The sequence below is a fragment of the Ornithodoros turicata genome, chromosome 3 (assembly GCF_037126465.1).
Source record: "Ornithodoros turicata isolate Travis chromosome 3, ASM3712646v1, whole genome shotgun sequence".
Lineage (NCBI taxonomy): Eukaryota > Metazoa > Arthropoda > Arachnida > Ixodida > Argasidae > Ornithodoros > Ornithodoros turicata.
The window spans coordinates 46,695,214-46,711,818 of NC_088203.1; the positions used below are offsets into that span (position 1 = coordinate 46,695,214).

General features: G+C 44.8%; 1 protein-coding gene across 1 annotated transcript; it reads left to right on the top strand.

Moving 5' to 3' along the window:
- Positions 1-4,820: 4,820 nt before the first annotated feature.
- LOC135389433 (uncharacterized) lies at positions 4,821-5,537 on the top strand. The gene has a single exon (XM_064619481.1). It carries the CDS (start codon positions 4,821-4,823, stop codon positions 5,535-5,537), a length of 717 nt encoding a protein of 238 aa, XP_064475551.1.
- Positions 5,538-16,605: the final 11,068 nt, after the last annotated feature.

The window sequence follows — 16,605 nt, forward strand, 5'->3', positions numbered from 1 at the left end:
CAACATAGAGTGTTTATGTCCCTTCTTGTATCTCCTCTTCAGGTCTCGCCATCATGGACACTATCACCAGCTCGCTTGCTGTTGAACCGTTCTTTCAACGATAAGGGTCATTTTCATGGACTGGATGGCAGCCAACATGCTGTCAATAAAAAGAATAATGGAAGGAGCTCAATATGATCCTTAGGCTGTGCGTGGTCATTGCTTTCTGACAAATGGTGACTTAGAATTTCAGGACAATGCCTGCAGTGCTAGTATAGATCTTATGCGGAATTCAGAGACATCTGTCGGGCGCCGCCGTCAACAGGAGGCCGTCCGCCATGTTCAAGGGTTCTTTGATGGCGCGTTTGTAAGCGAGGACTATGCAGTCAGCGAATTTTGGCTATTTTGCTGGTTTGTGAATTTATTCAAGCTAATTTTGTTGATTTGCGTGGCGATGCCGTCATACTGTGTCGTCCCACGTTGCACTCAGAGTGGAAATATTGGAGAGGACGGAAGCAAGGTGAGCGAAATCTGTTTCGTACTCGAATGACTTAACATGCGTGAGAAATGTCAACAACTCCACATGGCTGGGAAGGGTTCATCGGGTGAGGAAAGTAAGGGTGAGGATACCGACACGAGAGTAAAGTAGCAACAGTACCCAAACTGACAAGCACTGCACAAGACAAATTGTCCGTTCGAGTGCCTTCCCGCCAGTGCGTAGGCTGGCTCCCCTTTCACTGTGCGTTCTCCAACTTTTATAAGCTTGCAACGGAAGCCAAGGTGTCCTGTAACTTAATCAGCCTTTTATTTATTTATTTATTTCAAAAAACCCCAAGGGTCCGGAGGACATTACATGGGGGGTGGGAACATTATATTGGAACACATCATGGAACATTGAGAATGGAAACAGTAATAACAGAAATAAACAGAAATAAGGAAACAAAATAACAACAACATCTTGGAATAACAGGATAAGAACAATACAAGTAAGTATACAAAGCGATAAACTCAGCAATACAACAGAACGAACACTAGTATTGAAGATGAAGAAAGTGAGAGAGGGAGCTACGGAAAACTGTATGGTCGTCAATGGTAGCGATTGATGATGGGAGGTTGTTCCACTCAATGGTAGTTGTGCAAAAAAACGATTTGGAGAACGCGTTAGTAATACAGAGGAACCGAGTAACCTTGTTAGTGTGATCAAAGCGAGGAAAAATGACACTCGAGCGTGTGATGGGTGATTGTCGAGCAGGCAAGGTGAAAAAAAATCTATGGTAGAGGGTTAACTTGGCGAAGCGACGACGATGTTCGAGCGGCTCGAGGTTGAGACTTAGTTTTAACGCGGAAACAGAGGTAGTGAAAGAGTAATCGTTGACAATGAAGCGGGCAGCTCGATTTTGAATGGCTTCGATTGCACCACAGAGGTAGTTTTGAGGAGGGTCCCATATTGCGGATGCGTATTCAAGCTTGCTTCGTACCAGAGTGGTGAAAGTTAGAAGCTTGAGATGGACAGGTGCCGATCTTAGGGTGCGTCTGACAAAGCCCAAGGAGCGAGAAGCATTGGCCACGATGTGATTAATGTGTTCATTCCAAGTTAAGTTGGAAGAGAGATGAACGCCAAGATATTTGTAGGAATCTGCTCTGGTTAATACTAAATCGCTAATTGTGTAGCAGAAGGGAGGGAGATAGGAAACACGTCGGCGAGAAAATGTCACGATGCAGCACTTAGATATATTCAGGGGCATTTGCCACTCATCACACCAGCACTGAATTAGGGCAAGGTCGGTTTGTAAGGATTGTTGGTCAGTAGGAGAGTTGATCTGCCTGTATACAACGCAATCATCGGCGAATAGTCTGATAGTGGAAGATATGCCTGAAGGAAGGTCATTAATATATATGAGGAATAGGAGGGGACCAAGAACTGAACCCTGAGGAACTCCCGAAAGGACAGGGACAGATGGAGATATGCGGTTATTACATGAGACTGCGAACGAGCGCTTATAAAGAAATTGAGTTAGCCAACGGACGACAAGCGGGTCGAGATTCAGGAGAGAGATTTTGTACATAAGCTTCGGGTGAGGCACCATATCAAAGGCTTTGCGGAAATCTAAGAAGACGGCGTCGGTCTGATGGTTGTTGTCAGCGTTTAAAAATATGTCATGAACGAAACAAGCTAGTTGAGTTTCACAAGAATAGTATTTACGGAAACCATGCTGCAGCGGGTAGAAAAACACTTTTTCCTCAAGGAATTTGACTAAGTTTGAGAAGATTATGTGTTCAAGAATTTTGCATGCGATACAAGTTAGAGAAATGGGGCGGTAGTTATTAACGTACTGACTGTTACCGGATTTGAGAATGGGGACGACAATCGCTGTCTTCCAGTCCCGCGGCAACACGGATTCTTGAAGTGACTGTCTAAATATGCAACATAGCAGTTCGCTTGAAATCACTTTCGTGTTGTATAGTACTTTAGAGTTAATTGAGTCAGGACCAGAACTTGAGGACAGCTTGAGTGACTCAATGATCTTACAAATTCCGTGGGGGCTGATATCGATGGGCATCATGGGACAAGAAAGGTTCATGGAAGAAGGGATCACTGGTAATAAAACTTGTGAGCAACCGTCGTCCGTGTTAAAGACAGACGAAAAAAATGAAGCAAACTCGTTGGCACATAGATTGTCTGGGATGACCTCCCCGTTGGGGTAGGTTAGGCTAAAGGAGTGAGATTTAGGCGGGGACAGAACTTTCCAAAATTGTTTAGGTTTGTTCACGAGGAGTGAAGGGAGGTCAAGGTTGAAGAACTTATGTTTCGCTTGTTTTGTCGCGCGCATGTACGCACGTGCACATTCATGAAATTTGGCCCATGATACATCATCGCCACGGCGCTTTGCGATCCTGAAAAATCTCTTTTTCTTGTTTAACAGTGTTTTGAGATTTTTCGTAAACCAGGGATTGTGGTCGTAGGATTTTATCTTTATTTTTGGAATGTAACGCTCAGTAAGGTGATTTATGTTGTCGCGAAAGAGGCACCAGTTTTCTTCGACGGAGCGTGGTGAAGCGTCGTGGAAGAAATTATCATACAGAGTAACGAGACCCTCGTTAATTGCTTGGAAGTTTGCACGACTGTAGTCGTAAATGGTTTTAGCAACGAATTTGCGGATATTCGAACGTCTTGAGGATATATCGAAGAATATGTTCTTGTGGTCACTGAGACCATTGGTGACATGCAAGGAAGCAACGTGCTCGGGATGGGAAGTCAAGACCAAGTCGAGTGTTGCCTGGGAGACAGAACATACCCTGGTAGGGTTTGTGATAACCTGGGACAAGTTAAATGTGGAGCATAAGTCGACAAATTGAGCCTCTTGAGAACGCCCGGAAGGAATACACTGCTGAAGATCCCATTTAATCGTAGGATAGTTGAAGTCCCCCACGAGGAAGATACGACATGAAGTATGCTCCTGCGTTATGAGAGATAAGTCGTCGCGGAGATTTGAAAGAAATGATGGGTCATTCATGTCAGGTGGTCGATAACAAACGCCGAGAACGCAAGGGGGAAAGACGTGTAACAATTTAACCCAAATGATTTCGAAATTGTTAGGTGTGGGTAGAAGTGAAGGATACAAATAACATTTGGTGGCAAGAAGAACGCCTCCACCCCTTCTATCCCGACGATCTTTCCTAAAAATGGTGAAGCCAGGAAGAAACTTTGATAGTTCTTCATTGGAGACTGAGTCAGATAGCCAAGTTTCGGTAAGGGCAAGAATATCGGAAGAGCTGGAACGAATAATGGATTCAACCTGATCCAGCTTGGGTAGTAAGCTGCGAATGTTAGTGAACATTACGGACGGTTTGTCCGAAACCAACGCGAATTTCCCCATTCGTTATCATTAATTTATTTGTTGTTCCGAAACGTGGACTCCCTAGCCGTTGCGAATAAATTCGCTCTTTACGTTTCGGATTATACACAACGATGGCATTAAACACGTCTGGTACGTACATTAGGCGCGAATCTCGACAGAATAAATTACGCATACTATGCGTGCACAGTCGGTTTCTTTTTTGGTGCTCATTTATGGGTGCCTATATATAATACATACCTGCTAGTACATTGTTTATTGATCATCACACCGCAATGTTTCTGGTTTTTTGGTTACAGGTCTCTTTTCACTGTTTTCCAGCAGACAAAGAGCTCCGGAAAAAATGGCTCGTTGCCATAAAGCGTGTTCCAGACTTCGACGTAGACACAGCTCGCATCTGTTCGAACCACTTCATTGCTGATGACTTCGTAAGGAATGTTGCCAGTGGGCGGATGATACTACATTACGGAGTCATCCCTTCTGTGTTTTCATTTCGTGAGCTGCCAAAGAAGCGTAGAGCTCCACTGCAGAGAACCATACCGCCAGGGCCACAAAAAGCTAGAGCACGACCGCTACGAGAGGTACAGCAGAACGAGGGCGCATTGTCACCCATAGAAAATGCTTCACTAGCCGCGGACACTGTGTTTGACACCATGAACAACGCACAGGGGGGGCAAAGCGATCCAGGCCTAACCTACAACATGCAGCAACAGAATGAAAATGAAAACGTGCTGACAAAGGAAGAAAGGCAAATACAAGAGCTGCAGCGAAATTGAAAGAAGCAAAATCAACAATAGCGAAACTGCAAAGGGAAAATGAGCTGCTCCAGGAAAGGTGTAGAAAGTTTGAAGCTGTGCCCGCAGAATTTTCCGTTGAGAGATTTAAGGATGATGATGACAGCTTTCAATTTTACACTGGGCTGCCCAGCTATGGAGTCTTCAAAGCGTTCTTGACTACCTTGGCCCAGCATCACAAGACGAGGGTATGCCATGTGGCGACCAACCAACATTTTCCCGGCGGGGTCGAAAAACTGTTCTCAGCACAGAGGACCAGTTGTTCCTAGTGATGGTCAGACTAAAGCTTGGACTGTTCCAAAAAGACCTCGGGCATCGTTTTGGCATCCACCAGAGCACCGTGAGCAGACTCTGCACTGACTGGATAAACTTCTTGTACCTACGTCTGTGTGAGCTACGACTATGGGCCACCCGGGAAATTGTTGACAAGAACATGCCACCAGCCTTTGTGGATAAGTATCCAAGGACACGGGTCATCATTGATGCCACAGAAATAAGGTGTGAAGTCCCAAGTTCTTTTGTTCTACAGTCTGAGACATACTCAAACTATAAATCATGCAACACATTCAAAGGTCTGGTTGGAATATCACCAGATGGCCTTGTCACATTTGTGTCAGCTCTGGCTACAGGATCCATCTCGGATAGAGAACTTGTCAAGAAAAGTGGATTTCTTTCACTCCCGTTTACGGAGGGAGATGTCGTCATGGCAGACAAAGGCTTCACAATCGGTGACCTTCTGGAACCACTGAAAGTGGAGCTGAACATACCACCATTTCTGAGACAACAACAGTTTGCAGAAGAGGACGTGCTGGAAACTGAAGCAATAGCGTCACTCCGTATTCACGTTGAGCGCAGAATTCAAAGGATCAAAAACTTCCACATATTCGATCGTCGCATATACCCATAACAATGGCTCCCCTGATCAATCAGCTGTGGACTGTGTGCGTTATACTGACTAACTTTCAATCATCTCTGATAAAAGATAGCTGAATTGCACAGTTGTAAAGGAATCATGACACGCAAGACCCTGTTTCACCAACGCCGATTAACACCTGAACAGAGATGAGCGATCCCTTAACTGTGTTTCACTAAAGGGAGTTATTGTCACTGAAACATTCATCGCGTCACCAACTGACGTTTGTAAAAAGAATTGAGCAGTAACTTCAAGTTTTAGCAACATTTGATCTCGGTTCAAAGTTAACCGGTGTTTGGTGAAATCGTGCCTGAGTGTTCTAAGTGAAGACTATTCAGATGAAACTGGTTCCAACTTTATTCCAAGTAAGGCACACTGACTAGATTGCTTAGGAAATGCCGAGCATGTATAGTTAAGGAGTCACTCCCTATGTATAGTACGTCATGTAATCCCTGACCCTGCCTGAATATGTAACCTAAGAACTTTTAAAGGACATTTGTTCAAAAATAAATCTGTGTTCAATGTACAGTCGAAAAAATAATGGAAGAATAGTCGTGCACAGTTCACATGCAGTTTGCCTGCTCAACTTGAACAATAAATGGCAGAGCGTCATTAAAATAAAAGCTATCCAACTTTCTTTTCATTTCTGAGCAGGCTGAATCTGAAAAATCCACACGTGTAATGATAATCCATCCTGAAGAATACACAACAAAGTGGCTCCACCTCATGTTTGCACAATACATTTGCCCCATGACCTGGGGGTAGTACACACTGGTCTCCTTCAGTCTGGGTTTACCGTCCACAATTTCTATACAGAACTGGGAATCTTCGAGGGCATCCTCCAGAGTCGTGGATCTCTTCGTCCAGGGGCATTTCACCTCCAACAGTCCATATGAAGGCTGCTCATGATGGTCATAAATAACACGATCAGGTGTGGCTGCCAGCCAGGGACTGCCTGGCCTGACCATTAGTCCACAGTTCTGAACCATGACATTATGGCCAAGACGTTCCATCACTTCGGTGTACCTGGCAACTGCTTTCCCCTCGCTTGAAATTCCATACCTCACCGCTAATGACGTAAACGACTTAGGCCGAACAACATTTCGAAGTCCAACATTTGTCCACGGTTGCTTACGTCTCAGCACCATGTCGAATCTTGATGCTGTCAGCCTATTTAGCTGTGCTTTTTGCCATAGAGAGCTGTTGAACTGCTGCCTGGTGTCCCTTTCCATATCCCTTGCCTCTTCTTCTGACAAACATATGTTCTGAAAAACATGTTAATATTCAGCTGCACAAATATTGTCTACACATCACGTCACAACATTGAATGGTCCTCTGCAATAATGGTGCAACTGAAATTTTACACTTCATATGCAAAAGAAGAATCTGGAATGCCACCATGCAGATTATTACAAACAACATTCTGCAAGACATACCGGCCAATGTTCTTTTTTTTTTTGTTCGAAATTTTTCCAGATATTACAGTGTGAAAGCATCCTTTTAAAGGACCGCTTAAGTCATAATAGCAGATAATTGCAAAAATTGTCCAAATGAGATGTTTTCAGGCAAGTTTAAGCTACACTGCATTTAAACCGTATAAAAGTTGTAACATTACCTTCAGAGTCGAGACGTGAGCCACATCTTGAGGAGGCGTCCACTGTGGTTCATCCTTTAAATAAGGTGAAGATTGGTATGGGACCAGATTGTACAGCATGAAGTCTCCCAAGGGAAACCAGTGCAGTATAATCTGGTGGGAGAGGGAACAACTGAACATCCATTGTAGAGCCACGGGGGGCTCGTCCAAAACTCGTGTCAACATACGAACAAGTTGAGGCTGAACCGAGAACATCCACAAGACTAGTACTGCAACCTGCTTCTTGTAACCTGACTGCTAGTATCTGTGAGGCCTCTCGCTTTTGGTCCTCCGTGCGCACACGCTTACGAGTGTCATAGAGCCTGCATGGCAAAGGGGCTTCTGAGCAACCTTCTGCAACTCTACGCCAGTTAACATTCATAACAATTTCGGGTGCCATTGATGTGCGTGGTCGCCTCCATTGTTGTGGGAGTTCCGTTGGTGCCAGTTCTTGCGGCGGTTCATTGTACCTGAGGCTTTTCAGCTTCGATAGGACCCGTAGCACCGCCAGAAGGTGGTGGCAGTACCCTCCGCTTCCTGCTGGACAGCTACAGTGAGCGTACTGAACAACTGGCCCTGCACATAGAGTTATGTTTACTGTGTATGGCGCCTGTGTTTTCTTTTTGCTCCTGTAGCATTTGCATTGCACGGCGTAACTTGGTTGGACAGCACTGTAAATAAAGGATTATATGTGTCAGCAATCCTGTGCACATAGGACAATTGTGAAATACGGTGAGCTAGATGAGCACACCATTCATGAGCGTGATTGACTTCACATGTGAGGCGATCAACAAGCATACAACCACTTTCATTATTTCACGAGGTGCTGTAGGCGCGTGATGCACGCACCACAAGTGCAAAAGAAGTTCAAGATAAAATGCGCGTGCGATGTGACGTTCTGTAGGTGTTTGATGCACGCACCACAAGTGCAAAAGAAGTTGAAGATCAAATGTGTGTGCGATGTCCCCCCCCTCCCCCCCGTCTAACTAGACTATCACTTGCGCTGCGGTTTTCGTCGTGCAAGCTTGGGATACTTCGAGCGAAATCTCATGCAGTATGTGAGAACACCAAAAGACATTTTAGCGCGTGGAAACGACAAGTGTGAAAAGAACGTACCTTGGTAGTTTCTTCGTCCGTAGTGTTGACACAAGAACGTACGACTCGGTTACGAAATTATAACTCCGGTTCCTGTGCTTGTTGGACGAAGATTTGCTCGCACTGTACTGCTCTGTGAAATCTACAGGCAACACGGGAAGACCAGAAAGGTCCGAAGACCACTCTGTCATTTTGAGGTGGCAAAAGGCAGCTCTTATAGTGGATGTAAACGATGAGAAGCGTCCACGCACGACAGTCGGCTACGATCAGCTGTAGGACGCTACCCTTGAACATGGCGGCTGCGCTCCTTCCTCCCGATAGATGGCAGTCGTTTCGCATAAGGTCTATTCTTGTGTTCTCACCCTTGACGCCCATTGTGTGTCATCGGTCACCTGTAATCTGCTAATATGCACATAGCTAAAACAAAGTATATTTGTATTTCTTTGAATACAGTTGGTACAGCACATTGTTTTTTACATGTTCTTTGGAAAATATAAATAAAAAATTATCTACTCTGCAAGTCTCCTGTCAGCTCTACAGAGCAGCTTCGAATTTCACTAGAAGCCACGTGTGAAACCTAGACCAAACTAGTGGTGAAGGTCCATATAGGTCATAGATAGATACTATTATTAGATCATAGGTCAGGCTTAGGTCCTGGTTCGTAGCAACGCATTTGAATCTTATTAAATTTGGTGCAGGAGGTGACCAACATAACTAAATACACCAACTGACCCTCACAAATTTTGTGGTGTTATACTTTTGAAACAACATTAATACGCTGCAGTGGTCTTTTCTCATTTGTTCCTTTTAACCTAGAAATATTAGGTCTTCGGCATCACCAGCCTTAGTTGCTAAGCATGCAGTTATTTACGTTGAGCACTGCAGTTTCATATTTGTTTCTCTGGACAAGCCAGCCTGCTTCCCCATTTTGATAAGAGTCTTTCAGCTTTGAGAGGGCATTTGTGGACAAGGAAAACATTTGGACTATTGTGTATTTTGCTATGAAGTGCACCGTACAAGGCAGAGGACACCATCAACCATTTCCACCAAGGTTATTAAATTTGTGATAAAGTACACATACCTTTTGTCACTGACTAATTTGGTGGCAGAGTTACTTGAGTGGCATTTTGAGTGGCATTACTTGAGTGGCACTGAATTTTAAGCACATGTTTAAAAAAAATAGGAAATGGGAAGTGCTGACTGGTTGAACATGTGGAGTACCCAATATAATAATTGGGAGTTTACGTCGCGAGACAACTGAGTGTTGAATACACAGCACAGTGTAATGTTCCTTATTCTGGCAATGTTAGCATGGTTCAAGAAGTGGGAAATGTTGCACTACCCTTAATAACATCTGTTGGGCCCAGCAAACAGAATACACATACCCTGATCTGAAGACACCATGCCTAACTCAAAAGCAATATGAGATCGACCCGTACGTGTTTATTTGCGAAACTATTATGAATGAAATGTGGCCTGTGTGGTATAGAACAATGCGGACACTCAAGTAAGCATGCAGAAAAGACGTATAAGGGCTCTCGATCTACCGCGATGCGCTCTACGAGATAAACAACACACTACAAAACTACAACCAACACTTTTTGTGCGGGGCAACTCTAATGAGCACTTTCATATAACCGAGGAATGGTTCAACGAATGCAGCTCGAGTGGTCACGATACATTCCTACGTCGTTCATTGCAGTCGCGCTATGATGCTGCACGATACATGTATCTCGTGTAACAAGCCTGGCAATCGCACGATGTGCATGAGCAGAATTACGGCCTTCTTTCTTTGAAGACCGGTCCCCTGCAGGTATATGCTCAAACGATCACCAATTCTCACGTTGTTGCTCAATCGCTCCCATTCCTGCACTTGTAGTAAAAGCAGCAAACGGGTTGACGTGAATGGCAGCCGAACGGTTGAACTGCGAAGTTCTCGAGCACATAATCACCATTTTCACGCCGAAAATGCTGTTGAGGTGAGTTCGCGGTTGTTGTTTCCATCGTTCAATAGTTCTCGGGATTACCTCGGACGAAACGATTATCGTAGTCGGCGGCCATAACTGGATTTCCTCGCAAACGGGAGAAGACGCCAGGGAAGTCAGAGAAAGCCTCAGCTTTCATCCAATCAGACGCACCATTCTCTATCTACGTAGATGGAGCAGGTTTATCCCATCTACGTAGAAATCGGCGTAGCTGACCTTTAACATTTAGCAGCAATATTCCAAGCGTTAACAGTACACTAAACCGTCACCATAGCATCCTTCTGCAATCGGAGCGCATGGGACAAATTTTCCCTCAGCCACCGCGGGTAGCCTACAGGCTCGATATCTAGTTAGCTCTAAGGTTAGCCAAGCAGCGCACCCAGGAAACGGCTGCCACCTGTGCGATGGTCGCAGCTGTCAAATATGCAAATTAATGCAAAGCACCCAAGTACTTAAAAGCACTAATCCAAATTTTTCCGTCAAAATTAATGGTGACTTCGACTGTAATTCATCTAACGTCATCTATGTCATTCAGTGCGACATGTGCCAAGCACAATACGACGACAATAGGTCAGACTAAAACATTATTTCGGACCAGGTTCAACAACCACTGGTGTGACGTTACAAAAAAGCCAAACCTCCCGGTCCTCTCGCCATTTCAAACAACCAGGTCATTCACTAAATAATGTCACTTTTCATTCTCCAGTCAAATCTTCCCTCACATCGGTGCAGGGAACAACGCGAATCTTATCTCATTTACAAATTCCAATCAACCATTAACGAACATCTCGGAGCACTTTCAACGGTAAGAAATCTGGCCGTCTAGGTGAGCTACACTTTCTTCCTTTTCGGTTCTTTCTTTTTTTTTTTTTTTTTTTTTTTTTGCTTTTCAGCAAAGTTCGAAGCAGGGCTCACCCTGCCCCGGAATTTTCCCCAAAGCGGACATTGACTGAAGGCGAATGACATCACCACCCGGTCTTGACCTTCTGGAATATTCCCGAATCTGACTCACTGACAAACGCCTGTGGCGTGCTCGTACCGATTATGACGTCACGTACCAAACCTATTTAAGTAATGTGTAACCACCTACGCATCTTTTGTCCTGCCGAAGACAGTGCCACTGTCGAAACGTCGACTCCTTGCCCGTTTTGCTTTTTAACGTCTCCCTATGTAATAAGCTAGTTTTTGTAACTTCCCTAAAATCTGTTTCCTCGTCTTTTTTTTTGTATATATAGCGCTTGCTGATATATGTTTGTGGAACTTCTGGCTGCATCCACATACCCTCCTTCCTATGCGAATAAGGACATAATCACGCATCTGTCGTGATCAACGTTCATGCAGACAGTACCCAGCCATAGATAACGTCGGTCCTCGATCGGGTGTGGCTGTTCCCACTTTATCTCGATAAAGACAGAGCCTGCATTTACGCAAACTGGCTGGGTTTGCTTGGGTTTGATACCCTTCTGAAGTTTTCTAGGGGCAGCTCTAATTTAAGAAAAAGACAGCTGTAGTCTTTGCCGCACTGCCAAACACTTATGAGACGCGGTGGCATTACTAGCATTGCAGTAGATGAAGGACAACGACTCCAGTTTGGATGCGAAAGAAGCTTACTTTCACGAGTTTTTGCAATTCTGCAACGCCCGATGGAAACGACACGATAAAGGAAGCTGCTAAATCAAAGATCAGCAACGTCATGTAAGCCGATTGACCAATCATATTTTCCCAAGCGTTATCGTTGAGAACTTCCTAGCTGCTAAAACTCTTTATCCATTCCTAAAACCATGAACCTGAACGTGCCACCGTACACGATCACTCGGACGATTCCTCTTCGTCTGGGTGATCTTCAATTCTGGCGATGCAGATAATGGGTTTGTGAATGCTGTAGTAGGATATGTAGTCCATGTCGTGCACACTAACATACACTTCTCGCGAACGCACAGAACATCGTTGTGCCATGGCGTGTTGTCTGCATATTCACATCATTCACGACATCCAAATTGAACGTCCCCTTCATATCGACGATAACCACCTCATTGTTGCCGTCCCTGACGTTAATATTAAAGTTTCCACACACAATAACCGGTACGTCGGTACGCTGCGTCGTTTTTACCTATAGTAGTGTTTTAGAAGTTTGCGACAGGAGATTCCAAGTGAGGAAGAGTTTGATGCCGTTTCGTAAAACGTTTTGCGAGAGGCAGACAGCGACAATGATGGTTCTACGACCATTGATAGTGTTCTCGATTGCGCACATGTCTCTCGCTTCTCCTTTCGTTGTGATCGGCAGATGCCATGGAGTGACCGCACTCTTCCCTTGCTTGGCGTAAAGTGCGACACCAGCCGCTGTGCTCTCTTCGCGCAAGCAGAACGACATGTGTCTGCATCCGCCTATCTCGCACGGATCATGTCCACGTTTTCCTTAACCCAACCACGCGCGCCTTGGTAAGATTTTCATCACCCTGAACGTCCATTCTGCGTGCCCGTATAGTCTTAACGTTTGCTACGGCCATGCTCAGAGTTACAATCATGCCAGGAGCGCTTGTTTTCACCATCTTCGACCGACTCGAGACACTTGTCTGCGCATCGCCTCACGGTATTGAGCCTCTGGCGCTCAAGTCTTCGAGAGTCGTCGTGTAGATGCTTGTCTCCTTTGCGCTTGGTATGATAGAATATCAAGTTTCCGTCGACAATTAGTGATGTACAGGCCCTCGAGGCTAGTCACTCGCGACATGGTACCATATAGATGAGGTATCACGGTTGTGAGTTGCTGTAGGAGCACATTACCTTGTTGTACTTGCAGGTCGCACCTTCCAATTTATGAATGGTCATGGCGTTGGTCTAGACGAGAGGATAGTGAACGCGGTTTAGCAGGCGACACGAGTTATTTTATTTTTTTGTCATCATAGTGGTAACCGTTCTCAAGCTGATGGGAACCCTGTCCGGTCTCAGAGGACTGGTGATGGCACGTAGTGGGGCGGCCTTGATTTTGCCCCGACCCATTACTCCACCAACAAAGTGGAGCCATAGACGGACGATACGACCTACTCCATCCTGCTCAATGAATTTGAGAGAACCCGTCCAACCGTTAACGATGCCTTCGTGTAGATCGACACTTGCCGTGATCACGTCGTTTACATGGTGTCGGACAATATTGACGACATAACAAAGTTACGCACTCATTAGGGTGTATCAGCAGCTCGCATGCGCTTTACGAAAACCACACAATAAAGGAAGCTTGCAAAACAAAGATCCATAAATGAATGCCGGCCACTTCACAGAAATAAGGGCTTATCGCGTTTTCGGAACCGCTATCATGAAGAGCTCCCAATCTGCTAAATCCCCGCTCGCCGAAATATTTCTTCTCAGCCGATGCTCGCAATAAAGAAACACGGTGGGGAGATAACGCATCGCGAGAGTGAAAATGTTCGTCTCCACTGCCGCCACACTTCCGAGGCCCAAAAGTGCGTTAAAGAAATGATATCGCATTTAAAATGGTAAAGTAACGCTCAAGGACCGCGTCTTGCAACCTGGTATTTTATCAGTAAGTTCCTTTTTTTACAATTTGGAACAATGCACTGCTGATTGCATATGTCTTACGGCGCGTTTTTATCAACGCTTCAGATGAATAGTTTCTATAGTAATCCAATAATTAACATTACGTATTAACATTACGTACGCCATGGTGGAACATCTCAGTCCCATAATTATAATTATTGATTATATTATGATTCTAATTAATTATCGAAAGAACTGGATCTATTATATCGTATGGTACAGCTAGGGCACAAAAGTTTACGGAACACGGCGCTTGCGTATATCTTCATAGGATCGGGCCCCTGCTGAGTTTCAGGAAGAGATCGAATAAGAAACGAATCACCGGCTGTTCTATCCATCTCTCCGTATCTGTGTCGGCTCTTGTTTACTGCGAGGGTGTCGCTCCAATTGAGAAATGCGACAACCCAGCATTCCGAAAACTTTTGTCCCAAGCTGTATATCCGGTATCCTTGCATGGGGTGCAGACAACGCGAAGAACTTTACCGAAACCGGGAAAACCGAAAAACAATTCCAATCACGGAGGAATATATTCTCCCGTGGTTGGAATTGTTTTTCGGTTTTTCGGTTTTTCGGACCTGTTACAAGTGGTTCACCACTTGTAACAGGTCCTCAAACCTGAAGAAGTGCAGCCTACTGCACGAAAGTCTTGTTTTTAATGTATATAGTAAACAGCTGATGCTCTTAACCGTCTTTGTTATTTTTGAAACTGGGAATAGTTAGGAATCTTACAATCACTGGAGTAGAAATATGGATGAATGAATAACGATGAAGCGAAGTCGCCCGTACGTGATGCTACGAATGTGGATGGATCCACATGATGCCAGCGGCTGTTCCTGGCACGTTCGGATGTGGACGTGGTCAAACGAAGAGCCAGTCGAGGATCGATGAAGACAGAAATTTATTTACCGTAACCTACATGGCGTCTGGTAGAGACTAGACTTCAAGTTGAGATCCCGAATACGTACACAAAGCCAAGTTTCTCCTTTTAAAGGGATCATGACAGATGTTACGTCATGTCCCACCCACATAGTGACACCACACTAATAACCAATAAACACATCGTGAATTAGGGCAAACTCACATTTTCGAATTATGTATCAATCACATCGAAAGAAAAGGACGTGTGAAGATCCCGTTAAATCGCGGGTTGTAAAACTCTGGCAAATCACATGCAAGCACAAAATTCTGAGAACTGGTAGTGAAAGTATTACGGTTCCAAGGAAAGCAAGGCAGGATTAACAAACAGTAAGGTTGGCTAAACTTTTCTTTCGCTTGGAAGTAGTCCGCTTGTTTGCTACTTCGGAAATCCAGTCTCTAATCCACCTGTTCTGTATCTATTCAGCAAAAGTGACTCCTTATTGACGTCCGCGCACCGATTTGTATTACGCTTGGGCTTTCTTATGCTGGGCTTCGCGGAACATGGCTTTGACTAGTGACGAGCAGAAACACGTGGACCCGTTTAGATGCTCGGGAAAATAATGAAATTAAAATAATCACAACGTGACAACTGGGGAGCTGTAGAAATTGTCAGAGAAGGTTTCAAGGAGCTGCTGAAGTCACAGAGAATTCACTCAGAATAACCTGCGCGGATGTACAGTGGGAAGCGGGAAGTGGGCGAGCGAGCCTTCTCCAGGGCAGCCTTCCCAGGGGGAAGCTGAGAACATTTAGCGCTGTTATATCATGGCAGAGTTACAGTAAAATGAGCTCTGGTGGAGTGCAGTGAGAATTTGTACCCCATCACCATGCAAATTTGTTTTGTAAATTCTTTCTGAATAAGAAGCGTCACTAATAGCCTAAAGGATGAGTAATTTCAGAGAGCGAAGTGGGTGATGTGCTGTTGCCAGCAGGCATATTGTGGGCAGAACCCCTAAAGTTGTTCACAGTTATGATGATGATGATGGTTGGGCATGTAGTGGTGCAACGATAGTGGAAGTGAAATTGTTCACGATGCCAGCATGAAGTGAAAATGGTTGATCCAGAATCTGAAACATGGGCGGGCTTGCAAAAAAAGAGAGTGGGAGTGATTTATTACAACTTTATATATTATTAGTGAAACGTATACCTAAATATGAATTAACACTGGCCCATCCATCCAGGGGGAAAGTGTTGGGGGTGTCGCCAAACATTTGGGGGGTGTTAGGTGGTGTAGGGGGTCTGTATAAATCACTGAGAGAAGAGCTTGTGCAGAATGAGCAAGGAAATATATATATGCTTTTTATGTGACCTCAATGCGGTTAATGAAACCATGCATAAGCCCCGTTCTTTATAGGGTAGTTGATTCATTTAAAGTGTGACTCCGCAACAAAATTACCAGAAAGGTTGTGCTATATCCGTAACCTTTGTGCCAGATCCGTTGCTCACCGGAAAGCGCCCCTTCAAAACAATGTTGCCACTGGCGCAAATACGCTGAAAGAGTTCTTACTAGCCTGTATAAGAACTGACATCAGCGTTTAGCGCACGTGTTATTTCATGGTGGTCACAAGAATTCCTTCCTATCGTTTCTTATCTAAGGTTCCTTCCTATCGTCCGATTTCGTTTTTACCAATAATTTCGAAGTGTCTTGAAATTGTAATATCTTCTAGACTTTTTTCTTTTTCGATAGATATTATATATATTGTTACAGGCCGGTTACTGGCGCTACTAGAGCGCGGCGGCGGTTGCATGCAAACGGCACACAGCGCAGCATTCAAAACGAAGAGCACCGCACCGAACAACAAGTAAGCAGTAGCAACGGCGCCTATGATTTCCATGATGTGATGCAAGCGGCTATACGGGCTGCAGTCAGAGAGGCTATCAC

What these genes read in the sequence shown, in the direction of transcription:
- LOC135389433 (XM_064619481.1), top strand. Translation starts at nt 4,821, where the DNA reads ATGCCATGTGGCGACCAACCAACATTTTCCCGGCGGGGTCGAAAAACT.